This window comes from Pagrus pagrus (genome assembly GCF_965226575.1).
Source record: "Pagrus pagrus genome assembly, chromosome: 20".
Classification (NCBI taxonomy): Eukaryota; Metazoa; Chordata; class Actinopteri; order Spariformes; family Sparidae; genus Pagrus; species Pagrus pagrus.
The window spans coordinates 2,894,811-2,913,297 of NC_140207.1; the positions used below are offsets into that span (position 1 = coordinate 2,894,811).

The window sequence follows — 18,487 nt, forward strand, 5'->3', positions numbered from 1 at the left end:
TAATCTGTGCCATCAAAAGTTGGAGCCGCACCAGTGACGGTTATTAATAGCTCCGCAGGCTCTGACCACACGGCACCCAGCCCATCCAGCCCTGTACTCGCTCCATTCAGCATAAACACATGTAATTTAACATTCAGAGAGAGCTCTTCAGAGGGTTACAGTAACGTAAGAGTGCCACTGTAACCGCATAAGCAACGGTTGAAAGACAGAACGGGAGCTCAGTTTGACGACTGAAAGGCACAGAGGGATTAGATTACACACTGGCCTCAAAATCTGTTCATCAGGAGGCATCCTGCTGCGTCAGAGCCCCTCAGGATGTGTTGAAAACAACAGGTGGCACCTCAACGTCTGAGACTTTATTTCAGTTTTGTTTTTATAGTCGTCCGTCTTTGATTCTCCCGTCAGCCACAGAAAAATGTGAACAACTTAGATTCTTCACTCAGCGTCCACTTCTACTGAACTGTTTTACCTTCACACTGATCCCTGTAATAACCTAAACAAGCAGAGGTCCGCGAGAAGCGTGAATTGAAAGAAGCTGCTCTGTGGTCTGTCGACACAGGACTAAAACAAGGTCTACTTTGTTTCAACGTCACCGTTTTGTCCACAGGGGGCGCCAGAATCGACACAAAAAAAGTCCCTCGTAGTAGCTTTAAAAGAACAGTTTGATGTTTTGGAAAATATGTTTATTAGTTGTGAAGATTAATACATCCACATTTCCACAGCGTTACACTGTGCGGTCGGTTTTTACTGCAGAATGATAAGTTAAAGCAAAAGAAAGTTGTTTATTACCGGTTGGACACGTTACAAACATGACTTCTGGTTTCACGCTGGACACGTTCAGTCCTGTGCTTGTCCATCACAACCATCTCCCCCATCGTCCTCCCTACTCCCTCTTTATACTACATCACCTGACTTCCTCCTTTGCTGCTGTAATAATTACTGCGCCCACTAGAGGTCGCTGCCTAACAAGAAACGTCAAAAAGGCTGGTAAACAGTCAACCTATATGGTCATTTTCCTGGTCAGGATTAGCAGGTTTAAGTCTCTTTAAGTTGATTTTTACACGGAAAAAAAAGCCAAATCCTCAAGAAATCTGAAACATGCAAAAACTGAGGGAAACACAACGAGATCGCCTCTTTTATCAGTGTTTCCTGAGTTTTTTAGGGGTCTGCGGAGCAGGACGGGACTGTTAAAGGTCAGTTTGAGGTCATGATGTCCTGGCCAGCTAAAGCGCTTACCTCTGAGGTCGTGCCCTCTCATCAGTCACCTGACTTGGCACATAACAGCGGCTGAGGTGGATCGACTCCAGGAGATTATAAAACCAACAGCGGGTGGCCAGACTTTACTATTTCTTTTTGAATATAATCTTTATTTATCCAGAGACAGTTGACAGACTACAACTGCTTCACACGTTCTTCTTATCTTTACTCTTCAAACTTACTGGAGGTGCAGTTTGCCAAACCTGTTGAAGAACTAGCCTCTATTTTGTGTCTCTGCTCGATAATTAAGAGTGAATCCCTGCAACTACAAGGTCGATTTGAATAATCAAGATATCCTGACAAAGGGAACACTGATTGGTACTCTGTGGGCAGAAGAGCTGTGATTGGCCAAACTGGATGTTTAAACCTTTTACATGTTTACATTTGAGAGTAGATGGTCACATTATAGTTTGGGTTTGGTGGGATGAAGATCCAGAGAAAGGACGTTGGAGGAACTTGGGTGCAAACCAACAAAATTAAAATCAGTCGGGGACAATCAGGAGCTCCTGCAGCTGGGTGCGAAAAGGTCAGGAGGGTCTGGATGTGCTATTATAAGAGTCTTCAGCTAAAGCTGCTGAGATAATCGCAGCTAAACCGTTGAAGCTGAACATATTCATGTCTCTGTTAAACTGCAGTATTAGATAATGATAATCGGATAATCCAACATTGATCCGTTCTCTGACACCATGAGCTGCATTATCAGTTTTAGCCTTCTGCAGTGTCTTTTCTCCGCGGTCGTCTCTGAGCAGGAAGGTTCATGTATCTGTCAGGAAGTGTCATAACATCTGATCCCTTGGAACTGGAACAACCAATAAGTCAACAGTGTGTACATGTCAGCGAGAAACTGCAGTACAGACATGAAAGATATGTTTGAGGTCATTCAGAGGCCGTTCAGACCTGGTGTTAACATCCATCCTGATGAGATCTCACTTCCCTTCTCTATATGCAAATACACACAAATAAAATCACTGAGACGAACAGATTTGACATTTTAAAACAAAGAAATTAAGAAGTTAATGTAGAACATTTGCCGAATCAACAAGAAGGCTCGAATAATTAGGAATTTGTCAGAGACAGCGTATCTTGAGGTTTAAAAAGTTTATTCTAAATCAGCAACACACAAAATTGAGTGATTATTAAAGGGAGTCTGGGAACTTTCTCCACGGCGACAAAGAACTGCTTCTGTATTTGTAAGATTTGACATGATTACTGTCACTTACTTTAGCGTAAGTGGTTGAATCGGTTAAAGCAGCTGCTAAATGTTGGCAGGTAAGACTTTAGCACTTTAGACACAGAGGCAACAACACAACTGACACTTTTTACAGGAAAACAATCAACCTCATGTTTTGATTTAATGCAGAATTTACAAGAAGGCACCAATGATTCAGAATTTGCTTTAGCAAAGTTTCACGCAGTTTGTTAAGTTTCTCCTGACTCAACAACTCCTAAAATCAGACGATTTGTTAAGGGAGTCTGGTGATATGTGTTCACAAACATCTGCTGCTAACACTGGCAGGTTAAGGGAGCACAATGACGTCATTTACGTCACAGTGAACCAAGTGGAAATCAGAGTGTGTCATTTATTCTGTCTGTGGTTGTGGCTTCTTCTTCCTCCTGTCACAGAGGACGTCAGTTGAGATGTTGGTCCTTCAATGACTCCGTTACATAGTTTGTCTACCAGAGAGTGCTGACAGGTTTATGTTAGCCATGCTGACAGTCCACCACTTTGGTCCAAACTGAAACATCTCAACAACTATTTGATGTGTTGGTGTTATCTTGGTAGATTCATGTTATGTTCAGTTCACATTTGTGGTTTTAGGTGAAATGCCTCAACAATTACTGGATGGACTGACGTGAAAACCGACTGAGATGAATCAGAGATTCATGGTCCCCAGAGGAGGATCCCTGCAGAGACATTCTTGTCCTGTATCTTGTGGACAGTTAAGGCTGATTGGAGAGGAACATGTCGAGGAGCTCTGTGGGGAGGGAGAAGACCACGATGGACGCAGTGCTCTGGACGGAGGACAACGACTGCAGGTATCTGAGGTGTAAAGCCACGGGGGAAAGTCCTGACGCCGCCTCCTTTAGAGCACGAGATGCCTTCACCTCTCCTTCAGCCACAATCATCTGACAAACACACAGACAGAGTCAAGGTGAAGCCACAGGAGAGCAGAAGATCCTCAAGATACTCTTTGTTTTTAGTCTTATTTTCGTTTTTGTTTCCCGTCACGGTCCAGGCTTCTGTCAGCTAACAAGGCCACATAGCTCCGCGGCTAACTGAGGTACTTGCTAACGACAGCTCCTCACTATGACCAAAGATAGCTACTGCAAAGAGTATAGCTACAGCAGTTAGCGCTTATGCTTCCCCGTGGTGTTTTGGAGCTACCTTCGAATTCTGGCTATTTCTTACAAATCACACCTTAAATGCCACCACTGACTGTTACTTTCAGCTACTTTGTGTTAAAGCCTGCTGGGTGTCACACAAACTGAATGACTGAACACCTACAGTTTGTTTAATGTCTGCAGGGTCACTGGGATTAAAGGAAACAGATGGCAGCAGCTCAGACACACCTGTGTGTTTGTACCTGTTCTCACCGAGACAAGACTGCAGCGAAAAACAGAAGAACCGAAGCTGACAGGGAGCATCTGACAGACAGATTGTGTGTGTGTGTGTGTGTGTGTGTGTGTAGATACTTTAGCTCTGGCCCTCCTGGCAGCCTCGGCCTCTGAAGCCATGCAGCGCTGCAGACTGACGGGCAGCGTCAGGTCTTTTAACTCCACCCGCTCCACCAGAACACCCCACAGTCTGGACGCAGTGTACAGCTCCTCCTGCAGGGCGAAACACGACAAACTCATTTCACCATGTATTTATGCTACTGAGGGGCGAAGTGAAGCATCCAAACATCAATATGCGATGGAGACATTTATTAAATCATCATGTAGTTTTATTTAATCAGAGCAGAATGGTGGGTGCACATTAAGAAATTGCTTATAAATTCTTCCAAAACTAATTTTTTATAACTTAACATTTTGTTTCACTAAATTTAGACCACATTATCCATTAACCCCATTGCTGCTGTTTACCTTTTCCATCACCTTTTCACTGGATGTTAAAACAAAAGAAAATAAATAGAGTTGCAAGTTGGAAAACCGGTAAAAAATAATAATAAATAATAATAATAAAATAAAGAGGCACAGACTAGGCTAGCTCCTGTAAAACTTATCAGCTCTTTGATCATAACACAGATGTAAAATGGCAGCGTTTCACTCACCTCCATTCTCTTAGCGATGCCCGTCCTCTGTGTCAGTATGTCCGTCAGAGTGTGTGCGCCCAGTGTGGCTCTCAGGGTCGTCTGGGCCAGCGTGTGTGTGGCCTGGTAGCCATTTTTAACACGGGTCACCCAGAGGGAGGGGTCCACGACCCGGTAAAACACGACAGCATCCACCTTTAACGGCACCCAGTCGGCAGTCAGAACCTAAACAGAAGACCTCATCAGTAACTGCTGGTGAGTGAACATGCAGAGCTAACTGACTCATGACAGAGCTGCTGCTGACCTCTTGTGGCCGGATGTTAAAGCAAACAGTCCGCAGGTCTACTGTCTGGATGACGTCCAGCCAGGGGATGAACCAGAACAGACCTGCAGAGACGGAGGATCACAGCCTGAACACTTTATTTGAAACATTTTGAAGCAAAACCTTGGAATTATTATCGATAACATGTTCAGTCAGTTCAGCTTCAGACTAACTGTTATGGTTTTAGCTTCAGTTGCCGGTGGCTGAAATGTTTTATTTCCATTTTTTCTTTAAAGATGCAGTCTGAATTCAAACTATGTGTGCATTATGTGAGCTACGTTCAGAAGAGTCATTACAACAAACTGTACTGCTGTTTTTTGTTTGTCACAGCGTCACAACTGTCTTGGAATCAGGGTTAATAACATTTTATAATAATAACATTTAGAAGCACAAGTGGACATCACTGAGGAAAAGTTGTCATTATTTATGATTTTATTTGGGCTAGAAAGAAAGAAAAACGTACTTTCCTTCCTTTGTTTCTTGTTTTCTAAATGAATTTAGTATCATGAAGCTTCTGGTTCTGCGTATACAGTTCTGTTTTTCCATTTTATGTATTTCGCTCTCTATATGTGTGTTTTTAAATGTATTTTATTGGTCCTGTTACAACTGTTATATCTTGAATAAAAGTGTGTTTCAGAGAAATGATTCGTACTGTACCAGGTCCTTTAGCTCGTCCTTTAACGACGCGGCCCAGTCTGAAGATAACGGCCCTCTCATACTCCTGGATGACCTGCATGACGGAAACCACAGAGTCAAAACTCAAATACATACTCTTATTCATTTATTACTATGTATATGTTGTTGTCAGTTAATTGATTAGCATCTGTCTTGTACATAGTTATAAATTAAATATCTTTGGGTTTTCTACTGTTGGTAGGATTTTCAGACTTTATCTATGATGAACGTTTTTCACTATTTGTCATGTTTTTTTAATTGGCAGCTGTTGTATACAGTATATGTGTGTCTATTTTACTGTTTTATAGTGTATACTTCATATCCTAGGCACAAGCATTACCTCCATTCCAGCTCTATCATATTTAATTACCTCCGCTATGGAGGTTAGGTTTTCACCCGAGTCTGTTTGTTGGTTTATCAGCAGGATTACACAAAAACTACTCAACGGATTTCCATGAAACTTGGATGGAGGCTGTGTCTCGACAAATAAACCATCGCTGCTCACTACATCTTAGCCTTTTTTGCACTCAGGTGTGCATGAAAAAGCATTGAAATGTTGGTTTCCAGTATCGGGTACTTTATCGGTATTGGCCATGAGAGTCATATTGTGCATCCGTATCGTATATTGGGCTCCTGGATTACTAATACTCCGTTATCGACCCTGAAAAATAAACATATTGGTGGCCCCTAATTGTTGCATTATAACGATTGAGGTATAGTAAAATTGTAATATTTGATTTTGTCCTAGTGTTGATAAATTGTTTCTGAAGAGATTTCAAAATATCGAGATATATAAGAAGAAATAGCCCAAAATATCGCGATATTATTGTGAGACCAAATCACTCAGCCCTACTCAGTCAATCAGTTTTTATGTTTAACGCCATCTCTTACTTACAGAAGCACAATAGACCAGCATGTATGTGTTTTAATGTGTGGGGGCAGACACATCTTTGTGTCCTCTCTGTTGTTTGCATCACATCACCTTCGCACACATCCAGCCTGTGAGGGGGAAGGTGAAGAGGATGAAGGCCGCGGACAGCAGGGTCAGCGCCGCCCCGAACACCTCCCACACACCGCCGCCCCTCCTTCCTCCATCTACCGACAACAACAGAGGCAGCAGGGCGGATAAAACATCAAAACAATGACACTCCAGCTGGGAAGAAGTCAGTGAAGCTGCCTTTTAAAATGGCCGAAGAAATGTTAGCTAGCAGAGTCGAACTAACCGAGCGTTAGCTTACGTTTACTGTGGATTTTGCCGTTTTCAGCAACAAATTCATCCGCACAGACGGCTCCAACTCTGTAACCGCCCGGCATCGCCCTCCGCAGCGCAGCCTAGTGAGGCACTAACTAGTTTAATTTGCTGCAGGGATCATTAGCTCACAGTATTTCACTTATTTTAGAGCCATTCGTAACGACAACTTTAAGCTGTTGTGGTCCGTCCCCTGGATTCCGCGTCACGTTGCCCAGCAACATGGGCACGCCCCCGCCTCTTCCGGTTAAAAGACGTAAAACAAAATAAAAGCACAAATTTACAATGACAAAGTCCCTGTAGGAGTGTTTATTAGTGTGAGGCTGTATCTCATTATTCATTTATATATTGTAAAAAGCCTATTCCCTTCCACACGTTTTACAGTGAGTACATTTACTCAAGAACTGTACTTGTACTTTATTTGAATAATGCCATTTTATAGTTTTACATTTTTATAGTTATTTTTATATGTATAGTTATTATTTATAGTTTATTATTATTATTATTATTATTATTATTATTATTATTATTATTATATATTTATGACTATTATTATAATAATAATAATTAGTTAATATTTATAGTTGTATTATTATTTATTATTATTATTATTATCATTTTACATGTATGGCTATTATAATTTTTAGTTATTATTTATAGTTATAGTTATACTTTTTTATTATAGTTTATAGTTATAGTTTTTATTTATTTATTAATTTTTTAAAATAATTTTTATAGTTTGTTTGTTTGTTTTTCTTAAGTGGCAATCGCAAAGATTTCCAGAAGCGGCAATTGGGTGAACGCGTCATTAACTGTGCGCCGCTTGTGATATTTTCTGGGAAAGTCGTCACCGACCCCCCGGTGTACATCTTTGGTATTACAGCACATTTCATCAGTGGGCCAGAGGCTCAATCACCTGTGTGTTACCTCATTGGGTGATTGATCGTGACTTAACAGGTTTATTTACATGACAATCTTCCAGATTAATATTTTAGCTTCAGATTATTAATAGAAATGGAATCAGTTAATAAATAGTGATGTTTTGTCATAGCTACCTAGCAGCCAGTATATAAAGTAGTTTAAGTAAGCTCCACCTTAAAGGAACAGTTCTCCCAAAATTCTAAATCACGTCATTATCTCCCAACAGTTTCGCTGTGAAGCTCCAGAAATGTTTTGTGGACCCGCCTTTCCATCCACATTGGGGTGAGTAGATAATAGTTAAATTTTCATTTTTGGGTGGACTGTACCTTTAGTCAAAAACCCTCTTGGATTAGACGGTAACTGAATTGTCACAAAGCTGAAAAAAATGGTCTTCTGGCAGCATGTGGTGGTTCTGGTTTGGTTTTAACGTCTCTTATTCTGAAAGCAACTCAAGTCTTTTATTTGTAACTGAGTATTTTATAATCTTATAATCTGGAGGAATGCATTCAGAGCATCAATCCGCCTGCTTACTTTAGGCTTGCACCAACAGTTTTATTTTAACTGTAGTTAACTGCAGTTTAACTTTGATTAGTTTTTCCATGTATGCATGTCTTATTATCACCCATTTACTGCCATAGTGTCACTCTTGTAATCTTGTTTTTGAGAAACGATGCTCTCTATTAATACATGGAAACTATCTTGTGCCACTGACATACAAGTTTCCTTCCCCGTTCGGATTGATAAAACGTATCTTATCTGCCTTTTTATCTCTTGCTCGCGCTCTCTTTCTCAGCCATGCACACACTCACATATACGCACTTCCTGTGAAACTGTCAGGCCAGCTCAGTGGTTTTCTTCTGCTATTGTGTTTGTTCTCTCTCCGTGTGCTGAGTGCTGACCGTCCCCAGCTCGCCTCCTCCTGCTGCAGACCCACCAGAGCTCAGGGAACCAAGAGATCCAAAATCAACACAGCGTCTGGACTTCTGTGGCACTCGGGGGTGAATGCAGAGCAGCTGCTGTCAGACATGAAGCAGTGCTGAGGAAGCAGCAGGTGGTGAGACTTGTTCATAGTGGGGACTGTCTGATGTCATGGCAGCAGCTCTGCCAGCGTGTTACCACGGCTGCATCAGCAGGAAGGAGTGCGAGGATCTGCTGGGGAAGAAAAACAAGGATGGAGCGTACCTGATCCGAGACAGCGAGACCATCCAGGGAGCCATGTGTCTGTGTGTTTAGTGAGTACTCTGAGGCTTCCTGACGTCTTACAGCTGCCAACACGGCAAATAGTACTTTGAATATTCTATCATTCATAGTAGTAATCAGTTTTATAGTATTTTGTATAACTATTGGTATTCATAATATAACATACTCCATGGTATGTATACCATATAATATATAATCGTAAGTTTCTCAAAATAAAAAAACATGATGTGAATCTTTCTTAAAATAATGGCAGTATCTCAAAGTATTCAGTCATAAGTCATTATTCTGAGAATAAGTCTCACATTTTTGAAATATTAAGTCATTATTTTGAGAAACTTAGTCTTTATTTCAAGTCACTAAGTCTTTATGTCGAGTTACTAGGTCATCATTTTAAGTTACTCAGTCTTTATGTCGAGTTTCTAAGAAATTTAAAGATGCTTTAGTTCGTTGTTATCTGTGTTTTCTTTGTCTGTTTTATCTTTGTCTGTTTTATCTTTGTCTGTTTTTATCTTTGTCTGTTTTATCTTTGTCTGTTTTATCTTTGTCTGTTTTATCTCTTTGTGGTTCCATTGTGGTCAGTTTCTGTCTTTGCCTCTCAGCCATTTTCGATTTCATCATGACATGACAGTATTTAAGCATGAAACAGGGCACAGAGTAGTTCTACAGCAATAATTGCAGATACTTTAATCATTTCATAAAGAAAATGCCATTCTGATGAGACAAAGTGCCTGTCCTTCAGGTGTTACTGACCCTGACAGCAGGGTCCAAACATAACAAAACAACACGAACTGAAAATGGACACATGTTTTATCATCCACCACTAAATCTGCTGCTGGTATTCCTCTTATTCACACAGTTTATGGTTTAAATTCTGCAAATATTGTGTGTCAACAACATGTGTCATGTTCATCTTTGCAGTAAACAGAAGACGGTGTACACCTACAGACTGCTACAGACACACACCGGACACTATACTCTCTTGGTAAAGACAAACACACACACACACACACACACACACACAAACACACACATATAAAGTGGGCCACACAGTCTACGTTCAGCTGGGTTGTTCAGATTTAGTTGACTGTTCAGTTATATTTGCTGTAATACAACACGCTTTTCCACACCTAAACCCTTTTTATAAGTTTATACGCTCATTTTATTAAGTACACTGAAGAAAATTCACATTTATTTCCTGAGTGTACTGAACGTAATAAGTAAACTAATATCAACGTACGAGCAGTAGACCTGTAAACGCGCTTCTTCGATACTTCTGGACTAAATCGTCCCACTTTTTAGTTGAAATAAGTGTGAGAGTAGTAAACTTTAAGCACACGACTAGTTTACATTTACATTTAGCAGGTGCTTTTGTCCAAAGCGACTTACAGTAAATCATACGCTGATGGCGGTGGCTGCCATGCAAGGTGCCGACCAGCACATCAGGAGCAGCTTTTGGGGTTCAGTGTCTTGCCCAAGGACACTTCAACATGCAGACCAGGGAAATCAAACCAGCGACCTCCCGATAACAAGCCGCTGGCTCTACCCCTGAGCCACAGCTTACATCAGTTTCACAGTTTATTTTGTAACTGTACTGTGAACTATAAGTGAACTTATATACTTCCAGCCCACTTTTTAGTTGATTAAAGTACACTTTAGAGTAAACAGGGGTTTAATAGTTTAAACCCCTTATTATTTTTGTATTTTACTCAAATGTACCTTTAATTGCACTTTAAGTAAACTTGAAGGTATCACATACATATAAAAAATAACCACATTTTCTTATGTACATCTTGAGCAAAAGATTAAGTACAAGAAAGCCGGATAAACATTTCTGTGTAGAACTGGCCTCTATTTTTTTTGTCTCTGCTTGATAATAAACAGAGTGTATCTCTGCAACTACAAGGTCTATTTGAATAATCGAGGTATCATAACAGAGGGAACACTTGAAGTATTTGTTCAGATGTGTAAGTGTAAGTATGTGTGTCACTGGGTCTGAGTAAATGAAGTTGGCACGCAGCATAAATGAAAGATTTGCTCGGGCTTAGCAGGCTAAACTGAGAAACTGATGAGTCCATAAAAAGTAAACTGAAAACATATTATCACATTGTTAGTTTTAGTTCAGTATAATGATAGCACACTCGAATAAACTTCTCCTTTTTAAGGGTTATGGGATCTTAAACGGTACACACTGGAATCAGCCTGTATTATATAATATAATAACATGTTTTTAAGCAACAGAACTACATAATACTCTCTACATGTTGTGAAACAGTACTGAGGACATAACCTCAGCGACCTCAGCAGCAGCAGCAGCTCTGCATATAGAAACACCACAATTCAAGAGAGAAAGCCGAAGTTAGGTTCGCAGCCGCTGTCCAGCAGACGCAGACCGAGAAAGTGTGACTGCGAGAAACACTTTCCCACACTGAAACCAGCGGTGGGATGTAACTAAGGACATTTACTCAAGTGCTGCTCTTTCGAAGTACTTTACTTGAGTATTTTCATTTCATGCAACTTTACATTTCTACTCCACTACCCTCGGCTGACAGCTTTAGTTTTCTAGCTACGTTTCTTTTTATTTGCATCAGCTTGTACTCGCTCATGGATACCAGCCGTAAGGATTTTGGATCGTGGGGCATACCGACTCGAGTTCTGACTTTAATTTCAGAATTAAAAAGTGAAAATAGTGTTGCACACAGTTTCTTTACGCAACGTTTCTTTAATTGAGAAAGATGTTTGATCTTGAAGGAGGCCTGAGGGACGAAACGTGTGCAGCACTTTTTTCAGCACTTCTTTAGAGCCCTTGGTGTGCAATACCCCCGTGATTTAATCTCAGAATTAAATGAGAAAAAAGTCAAAATACTGACAAAAAAAAAGTCACGTCAGTAATGTTTGTCAGTACATATGGCTGACGTACTTTTTCTGCACAGTGATGGATCTTTATCTTTATTATTATTATTTGCTGTCATACGTGCAAACTGAATTTTTCCTCTTCACTCATCGTCATCTGATCGTCACACCATCAACTTCTGTATATGTTCAGATAATAATCTGTGAGAGGTGCATTTGAAGTTCCTTAAAATCAAACAGCAAGTATTGACAAGTATTTTTTAAGTTTTTGGTGTGAAAAAAATCAAAAACAGCTCTAATAGGCAGACACCACAGATAAGACCTTTAAAGGAACATTTCTCCCCCAAGTGGAAACTCAGTAGTTATCTAGGCTCACCCCCACAACACAGGAAACTCCTCTGACGTTTCAACTCAACACGAGCGCCACACCGATGGGCTCATGTTGTTTTGGGGAGAACTTTTTTCCACTCAAAGCTGTTGAGGTTTCGGTTAATTCACAAACGCTAATAATAGCTGCAAATCGTCTGGTTTTCACCTCCAGATCTGTGAATCACCGCCCACATCTCAGGGGGGTTTTTGTGTGAAAGTCAAAACAAAATGTCAGTTAAAACTGATCATCAAGCTACCTGAGATTCAGATTTTTAGATGTGAGTGTTTAATGTGATAATGTAGGAACAACAGAAAAACAGCAAAACAGGAAAACAGCGTTGCAGCGTTCTCCTAAAAAGCAGCCGGAGACTTAAAAAAACAACAGAAAAAACATCAAACGGCTCCATAACAGCTTGTCCGACGTAATCCAAGTTTCTGGAAGCTCCATAATCCCAAACTGATCTGAAAAGATGTGATTTACAGCCTGTTTTAAGCTGAAATCTTCACTGTAGCTGCTAAGCTAAAAGTGTTAGCATGCCCACAGTCTGAAGCAGGTTTGATGCTGCAGTCAAGGTTTAAATAGTAGATCAACGACTGAAAATGTACCGTTAGGTCCGACAAGGGCTTCAGCAGAGCTCCCTCTGTCGTGCCGAGCGTCTGGGCAGCAGGTAAACTCTGAGGTATGTTGAGCTCATGAGCTCTCGTCGATCAAGTCGCCTTTAGATTAGCAGCTGCAGTGAAGACTTCAGCTTGAAACAGGGTGTAAATAACGTCTTTTCAAATCAATGTGGATCTCTGGGCTTCTGGAGACTTTCATTAAACTGAATGTTGCAACTCTGTTTTGCTGTGAAGCTCCAGAAATGTTTTGTGGACTACGAAACTTCAGCCGAGGAGATAATGACTGAATTCTCGTTTTTAGGTGAACTGTTCCTTTAATTTCCCATTTTGTGCTGATTTGGACCTTTTAAAGACTTGTTTTGTTCTTATTGTTTGGACTCCAAGGTGTTTTCATTTCACGGGCTCTATTTAAATCTCTATTTTCTGTCTGAATACGTGTTTGTCAGAGAAAACAACACATTTGAAGACACGTTTTGTGATTTTCGGACATTTTATATAAAAAAAACAACAAATCGGTTCATCAGTGAAGTAATTTGCCGGAGTAATCGATGATGAAAATAATTGTTAGTTGCAGAGTTAGATTTAACTACCATTCAGACTTTTCCGACACATGAACACTCTGATAATAAAAAATATTATATTACAAAAATATTACAAACACAAAGTTCATCACCTGCTTTCACATTCAGTGTTTTTTGCTGTTGTTGTATTTCCTCATGTTTCCTGCTCTGCTCTTTTCCTCCCTTGTTATGTGCTGTACTGCTGTTATTCCTGCAGACAGCAGGAGGTCTGGAGGAGACATATTTCAAGAGTTTGGACGATCTGATCCGTCACTATAAAAGGAAGAATCAGGGCCTGGCCATGCACCTGCGCCACTCTGTCAAGAGGAAGACGGCCATGTTGATCCAGCCCCGATGCGTACCTGAGCCTGAAGTGCCCCGGAGGGCGCCGATGCCTCCACCAGAGGAGGACCACGACTATGAGAGTACGCCATGTTTTATCTTCTTCACAGCATCGTCTGTGATTCTCAGTATATCTGACCCTGTCTCTGTTTTTCTTCAGATGCTCCTGGATCTGAATACGTCGAAGTCTTACCTCCCTGAACAGCTTTGACATTAAGCGTCAAACATGCGAGGAGAGAGGCAAAGACAAAGAAAGACTGAACTATGGGCGCTTAGAAGAGGACGACAGGTTCACAGACTGAATCAAATTCAGGATAACTAAGAAGGAACTTGGACAAATGGACCGATACTGAAGAACAAGTTCTTCATCTGCTTGTACTGCTGTGTTTACATGCTTTTAATTTTGGCTTCCTGTTTTTCGCTGTGTTAAAATGGCTCTAGTAATGGCAACATGGTGCCGCCTGAAACATCTCACAATCATTGGATGGGTTGCCATTAAATTTAATTCAGACAGTGGATGAATTGTAAACGCTTTGATGATCAAATAGATCAATTATCTGGTCTACTTTGTTTTTATGGCTACATACTTCTATAACTATAGAGAGACAAAATCACGCCCCTTCTGATGGACCTCATGGGACCTTATCTATCTAAACAGTTAGCGGTTGCTAACAAGTGTCTAAATGAGACTACAGAGGTTGTCAGGGACATTAAACGTCCTCACAGCGAACACGGAGACTCATCTCCTCACTAGTCCGTCTTTACAGGCCCACTTTAGTTACACACTATTCTCACTCTGACTTTACAACTTGTATTGATCAGTTTATAGAAAACCTGGATAGTAATTGTGCAGCAAGACGCTCAGTGGTGGTGACGTTTAAGTCATGTGACCGTGATGTCGTCTGTTTGTAGCCTAGCATTAGCTTTTTACTGCTACACATTTCATTTACACTTCAAACATCACAAAATCTTTTTGAGGAGGGAACCAGGAGGTCTGGGTGATGCTAACTTCAGGGTTAGCCTACAAAAACACATGGTCCCAACATCTCTCTATTAGGAGAGACAAAAAAAATGTTTTGATCCTGTTTGAATTGTGCCATGAATCACACGTATGACTTTAAAACATCCTTTTCCAAGTCAAGAAAAAAATCTAAAATGTAGTTTTGTGTTCAAGCGCTCGGTGAACTCCATCGTCTCGCTCAGCACACGTCACCAACACCAACACGAACGTCACATCGGCACAGAAAAAGTGTCAACGAAGAGGAAAATCACAATAAATCTGCTCATATTAACAACTGCAGTTCTGTGAAAGGAGAGTTGGTTCTGGTTCAGTTCTGTGAGCTGCTGATATACAGGAGCAGCTCTACAATGTTTCAGTTAGGAGACGACATCACTAACGACACTGTTGGCTGTGTCGTCTTCATAATGACGTCACAGTTTGATGTTTCATCAGTTTGATGACAAACTGATGAAACATCATCTGTGTGATTCATGACACAGTTCAAACGGGATCAATACAATTTGTCTCTCTTCATTCACGACCAGACAAAGTTTATCTGAAATAAGGTCCCGTGGTGGTCCACAGGAAGGGGAGGGAGTTTGTTCTCAGTTATGATTTTGTGTTTCGAGCTCTCAAACACAAACAAGGTAAACGTGGTAAATGTTTTGCCTGCGTTAGCATTATGTTGTGAAATCATGCTGCCGTCACGGCTGAAGACTCTTCTTTCCACGTCTTTCTGCAGCTGCTTTGTGGTGCTACATGTACAGTATGTGAGAGCTGTTTGTGTTCAGCTCAGTGATAACGCCCGATTCTTGTTTTGACACCAAGTGTGAGACACTGACTCTGAGTTTAAATGAGCACAGATGAGTCTGCGTGTGTGGAGTCGACTGATCATTTGCATGTGACTCATCCTAAATGATATGCATGTGGAAACTCTCGATGTCAGTGCAAATCTGCCCATCTGCAAAACATCTGACATCCAGTCAGTCAAATGAGGGATGGTTTCAGTATTTCTCAGCACTTATCAACATGTCGTTTACCATCATTGACAGTCATGCAGAGAACTACGTCACAGTTTTTAAACTGAGAATCAAACCACTTTAACCACAGCAGCTTCTACTGTAACTGAGTTTAATCACAATTAAGCTCTTCTTGCTCGTCATGGTCAAGAAACATAAAACTCACAATGTTTTCTTTCATGTTTGACTTTATGTTTATGTATCTATGACCGCACCAGAAGTGCCAAAAAATTTAAGATATAATATGTAACAATTTTGCATTAAAATGTCTAAAAATGACAAGTTTTATATTTTGTTGAGTTTGAGCTTTGTACCCACATTATCCCAAATTTTCCTCAAGGTGACGGTGTGTTTCATTTGGTCGTCTGTCGCTATAACTTTAGGGAGCGTTCCTCAGAGAACGAGACGAAACGTAACGTGAAGAAAACTTGAAAACGTGACCTTGTAATGCACCTGTTTTACACAGTGTCCCTACGTGTTTTGGAATTGGGTCGTGCTATTATCAGACGTAAACTCTGAACTCAAAAATCAGTCCTCTATATGTGAGCCTGAAGTTGAATTTCAGTCCACATGCTCCGTCTCCACTGTTCTCACTTCCCTGTCTACTCTTAGTGAATGTGAATGTTAAAACAACGAGTTAAGGGTCAAACTGAAACAAAAACAGAAATCAGACACACCCAGTTTGTGGTTGAAATTTCACGAGTTCACAAGTTCTCTGAAATGATCATATCTACTTCTTCTTTACAATTATAGAGAACAAACTTGTGGTTTGACAGCCACTCAGAGCTGATGTTGAGCAGTTGCACTGCAGCAGTCTCAGTTTTTTATTTAGAGTAAGGATAAAACCAAACATTTCACATTTATTGCTGTTTCTGAACTGAGAATGGTGGAAACATTTTATTTTACTGGAAGTGTTTTTGTTTTTTAAGGAAGTGATCACCTCCTTTCTCACTTCCTGTAAACATGAATCTGGAACATTTTCACTGTGATTAAAAGTTCATTCTTGCAGAAACAAGAAACCAGAAACCTCTTGAGATTTTCCTTCGTTTCGTGGCTTTGGTTTGTGAAGTTAAAAATACGACTCAAGAAGCTTTACATGCTCAGAGGACGTTCGTGTTGCCCCAGACGACTTCTATGTTTTGTTGTCTCTACGGACAAAAACGTCACCACATCCTGTGTGTTTGAGTTGTGATGTTGAACACTGCTGCACGTGTCTAATGTCTTTATTTCACATGCGATGTCTGTCTGACCAAACAACAGCAGAGGAAACAAAAAAAGACACATGAAAAAGCGGAAAAGTCAGCGGTTGGTTTTGAGACTGTGCGCATGGTCTAACCACAGTTTCCACACACAGACGCAGCTCTAAACATCCAAACACACAGTGAATGCAGCAGCAGGCCACTTTAAAAATAGTATCCTGATATAGTTACTAATTACCTGTTCAAGGTGTAGTCAGTAATGTAATCCTAGAAAACATTAAGAATACACACTTGCATGGTTACGAGCACGAGTATATCGTGCTTTATTTTAAAATTGTAATCCCTGTTTTTACTGAATGTATCTGTAATCTAAATACATATTTGTTTCTGTAACTTTACCAGATTACAGTAAAAAAAATTGCAATCTTATTTGTAATCATGTTACATGTAATCCGTTACTCCCCGAGCCTGCTGATATTAAATATACTTAAGTATCAGAAATAAAAGTACACGTGAATTGAACGTATAGTTATATGTATGTATACTGTATGCTATGGGTCAACTGATTAGCCGACTAGTAACTAAAGCTGTAAAGTAACTAGAGTTACTAGACTATCTTAAATTATCAAGTAACTTGGGAGGGTTACTTTAACAATGTATTCAGATACAGTTACTTATAAAGTTACTAATTACCTGTTGAAAAATGTAGTCAGCAACATAATCCATGTCTCATAATATTCAAGTAATGTAACTTGATTACTTTATGTCACTTTTGGATTACCTCATGACCAAGCATGCAGATAAAGACGAGAGAAAAGAAATACCAGACGAGTATATCATGCTTTATTTTAAAATTGTAATCCTGTAATCTAATTACATTTGTTTCTGTAACTTTACCAGAATACAGTTACATGTATATGCATCCTGTTACATGTGAGTATCAGAAGTAACAGTACAAGTGTACACATAGTTACATGTATGTATAAACTGTATACTGTGGGTCAACTGATGGTAACTAAAGCTGTAAAGTAATCGCACTGACAAGGAAGAAAGTGTAAACAATGCTGTTTTTTATAAAAGTAAACAAAAAACAAAACAACTGAAATTCAGAAGCGGTGCTGTGTGTCACCTCAGCAGAAACATCTCAGTCACTGTGACCTGGAGGCTCCTCTCCACCTCCAGTCTCTTCAGCAGGGCTCCTCACCTGTGTGGACTCTGGCGTGTTTCCTCACCTGTGTGGACTCTGGCGTGCTTCATCAGTCCGGACCTGTAGCCGAAGCTTTTCCCGCAGCTCCGGCAGCAGTACGGCTTCTCTCCTGTGTGGGACCTCATGTGAACCTTCAGTCTACTTCCAAACTGGAAGTCCTTGCCACATAGTTTGCACACATGTGGCTCCTCGCCTGCGTGTTTCCTCAGGTGTATCTGCAGCGTGGTCTGATACTTAAAGTCTTTGCCACAGGTGTCGCATCTGAAAAACGTTTGTCCTGTGAGGGGGTTGTGATGAACCTCAGGGTTGTGATGTCTTTTCTGTTCTGCTTCTGACTCTGTGGCTGATCCTGAGTCTGGGTCGTCGTGGTGCTGGCTCTCGGCTACATGAGGGAGCAGCTGGTGGTCAGTTTCCTCATCAGACATGAAGGCATCAGCCTCCAGCTTCA

General features: G+C 40.5%; 2 protein-coding genes across 5 annotated transcripts; one reads left to right on the plus strand and one right to left on the minus strand.

The window, feature by feature from the left end:
* Positions 1-2,585: 2,585 nt before the first annotated feature.
* LOC311249893 (band 7 protein AGAP004871) lies at positions 2,586-6,952 on the minus strand. Its single transcript, XM_084341276.1, has 7 exons — positions 6,744-6,952; positions 6,488-6,600; positions 5,488-5,560; positions 4,813-4,895; positions 4,530-4,733; positions 3,952-4,086; positions 2,586-3,384 (listed from the first exon to the last, which is right to left on the minus strand). The coding sequence occupies exons 1-7, from the start codon at positions 6,817-6,819 to the stop codon at positions 3,199-3,201; spliced, it is 870 nt and encodes a 289-aa protein (XP_084197402.1). The 5' UTR covers positions 6,820-6,952; the 3' UTR covers positions 2,586-3,198.
* On the plus strand, positions 6,590-15,921 carry LOC311249894 (SH2 domain-containing protein 1B2). 4 transcript variants are annotated; one of them, XM_084341278.1, is made up of 6 exons: positions 6,590-6,668; positions 7,902-7,957; positions 8,568-8,907; positions 9,794-9,857; positions 13,490-13,697; positions 13,775-15,921. In XM_084341278.1, exons 3-6 carry the CDS (start codon positions 8,765-8,767, stop codon positions 13,813-13,815), a joined length of 456 nt encoding a protein of 151 aa, XP_084197404.1. In that variant the 5' UTR covers positions 6,590-6,668; positions 7,902-7,957; positions 8,568-8,764; the 3' UTR covers positions 13,816-15,921. The 4 variants fall into 4 exon arrangements, with proteins under 4 accessions (XP_084197404.1, XP_084197405.1, XP_084197406.1 ...); XM_084341279.1 differs by having other exon boundaries at positions 8,584-8,907; XM_084341280.1 differs by having other exon boundaries at positions 8,604-8,907.
* The last annotated feature ends 2,566 nt before the right edge of the window (positions 15,922-18,487 follow it).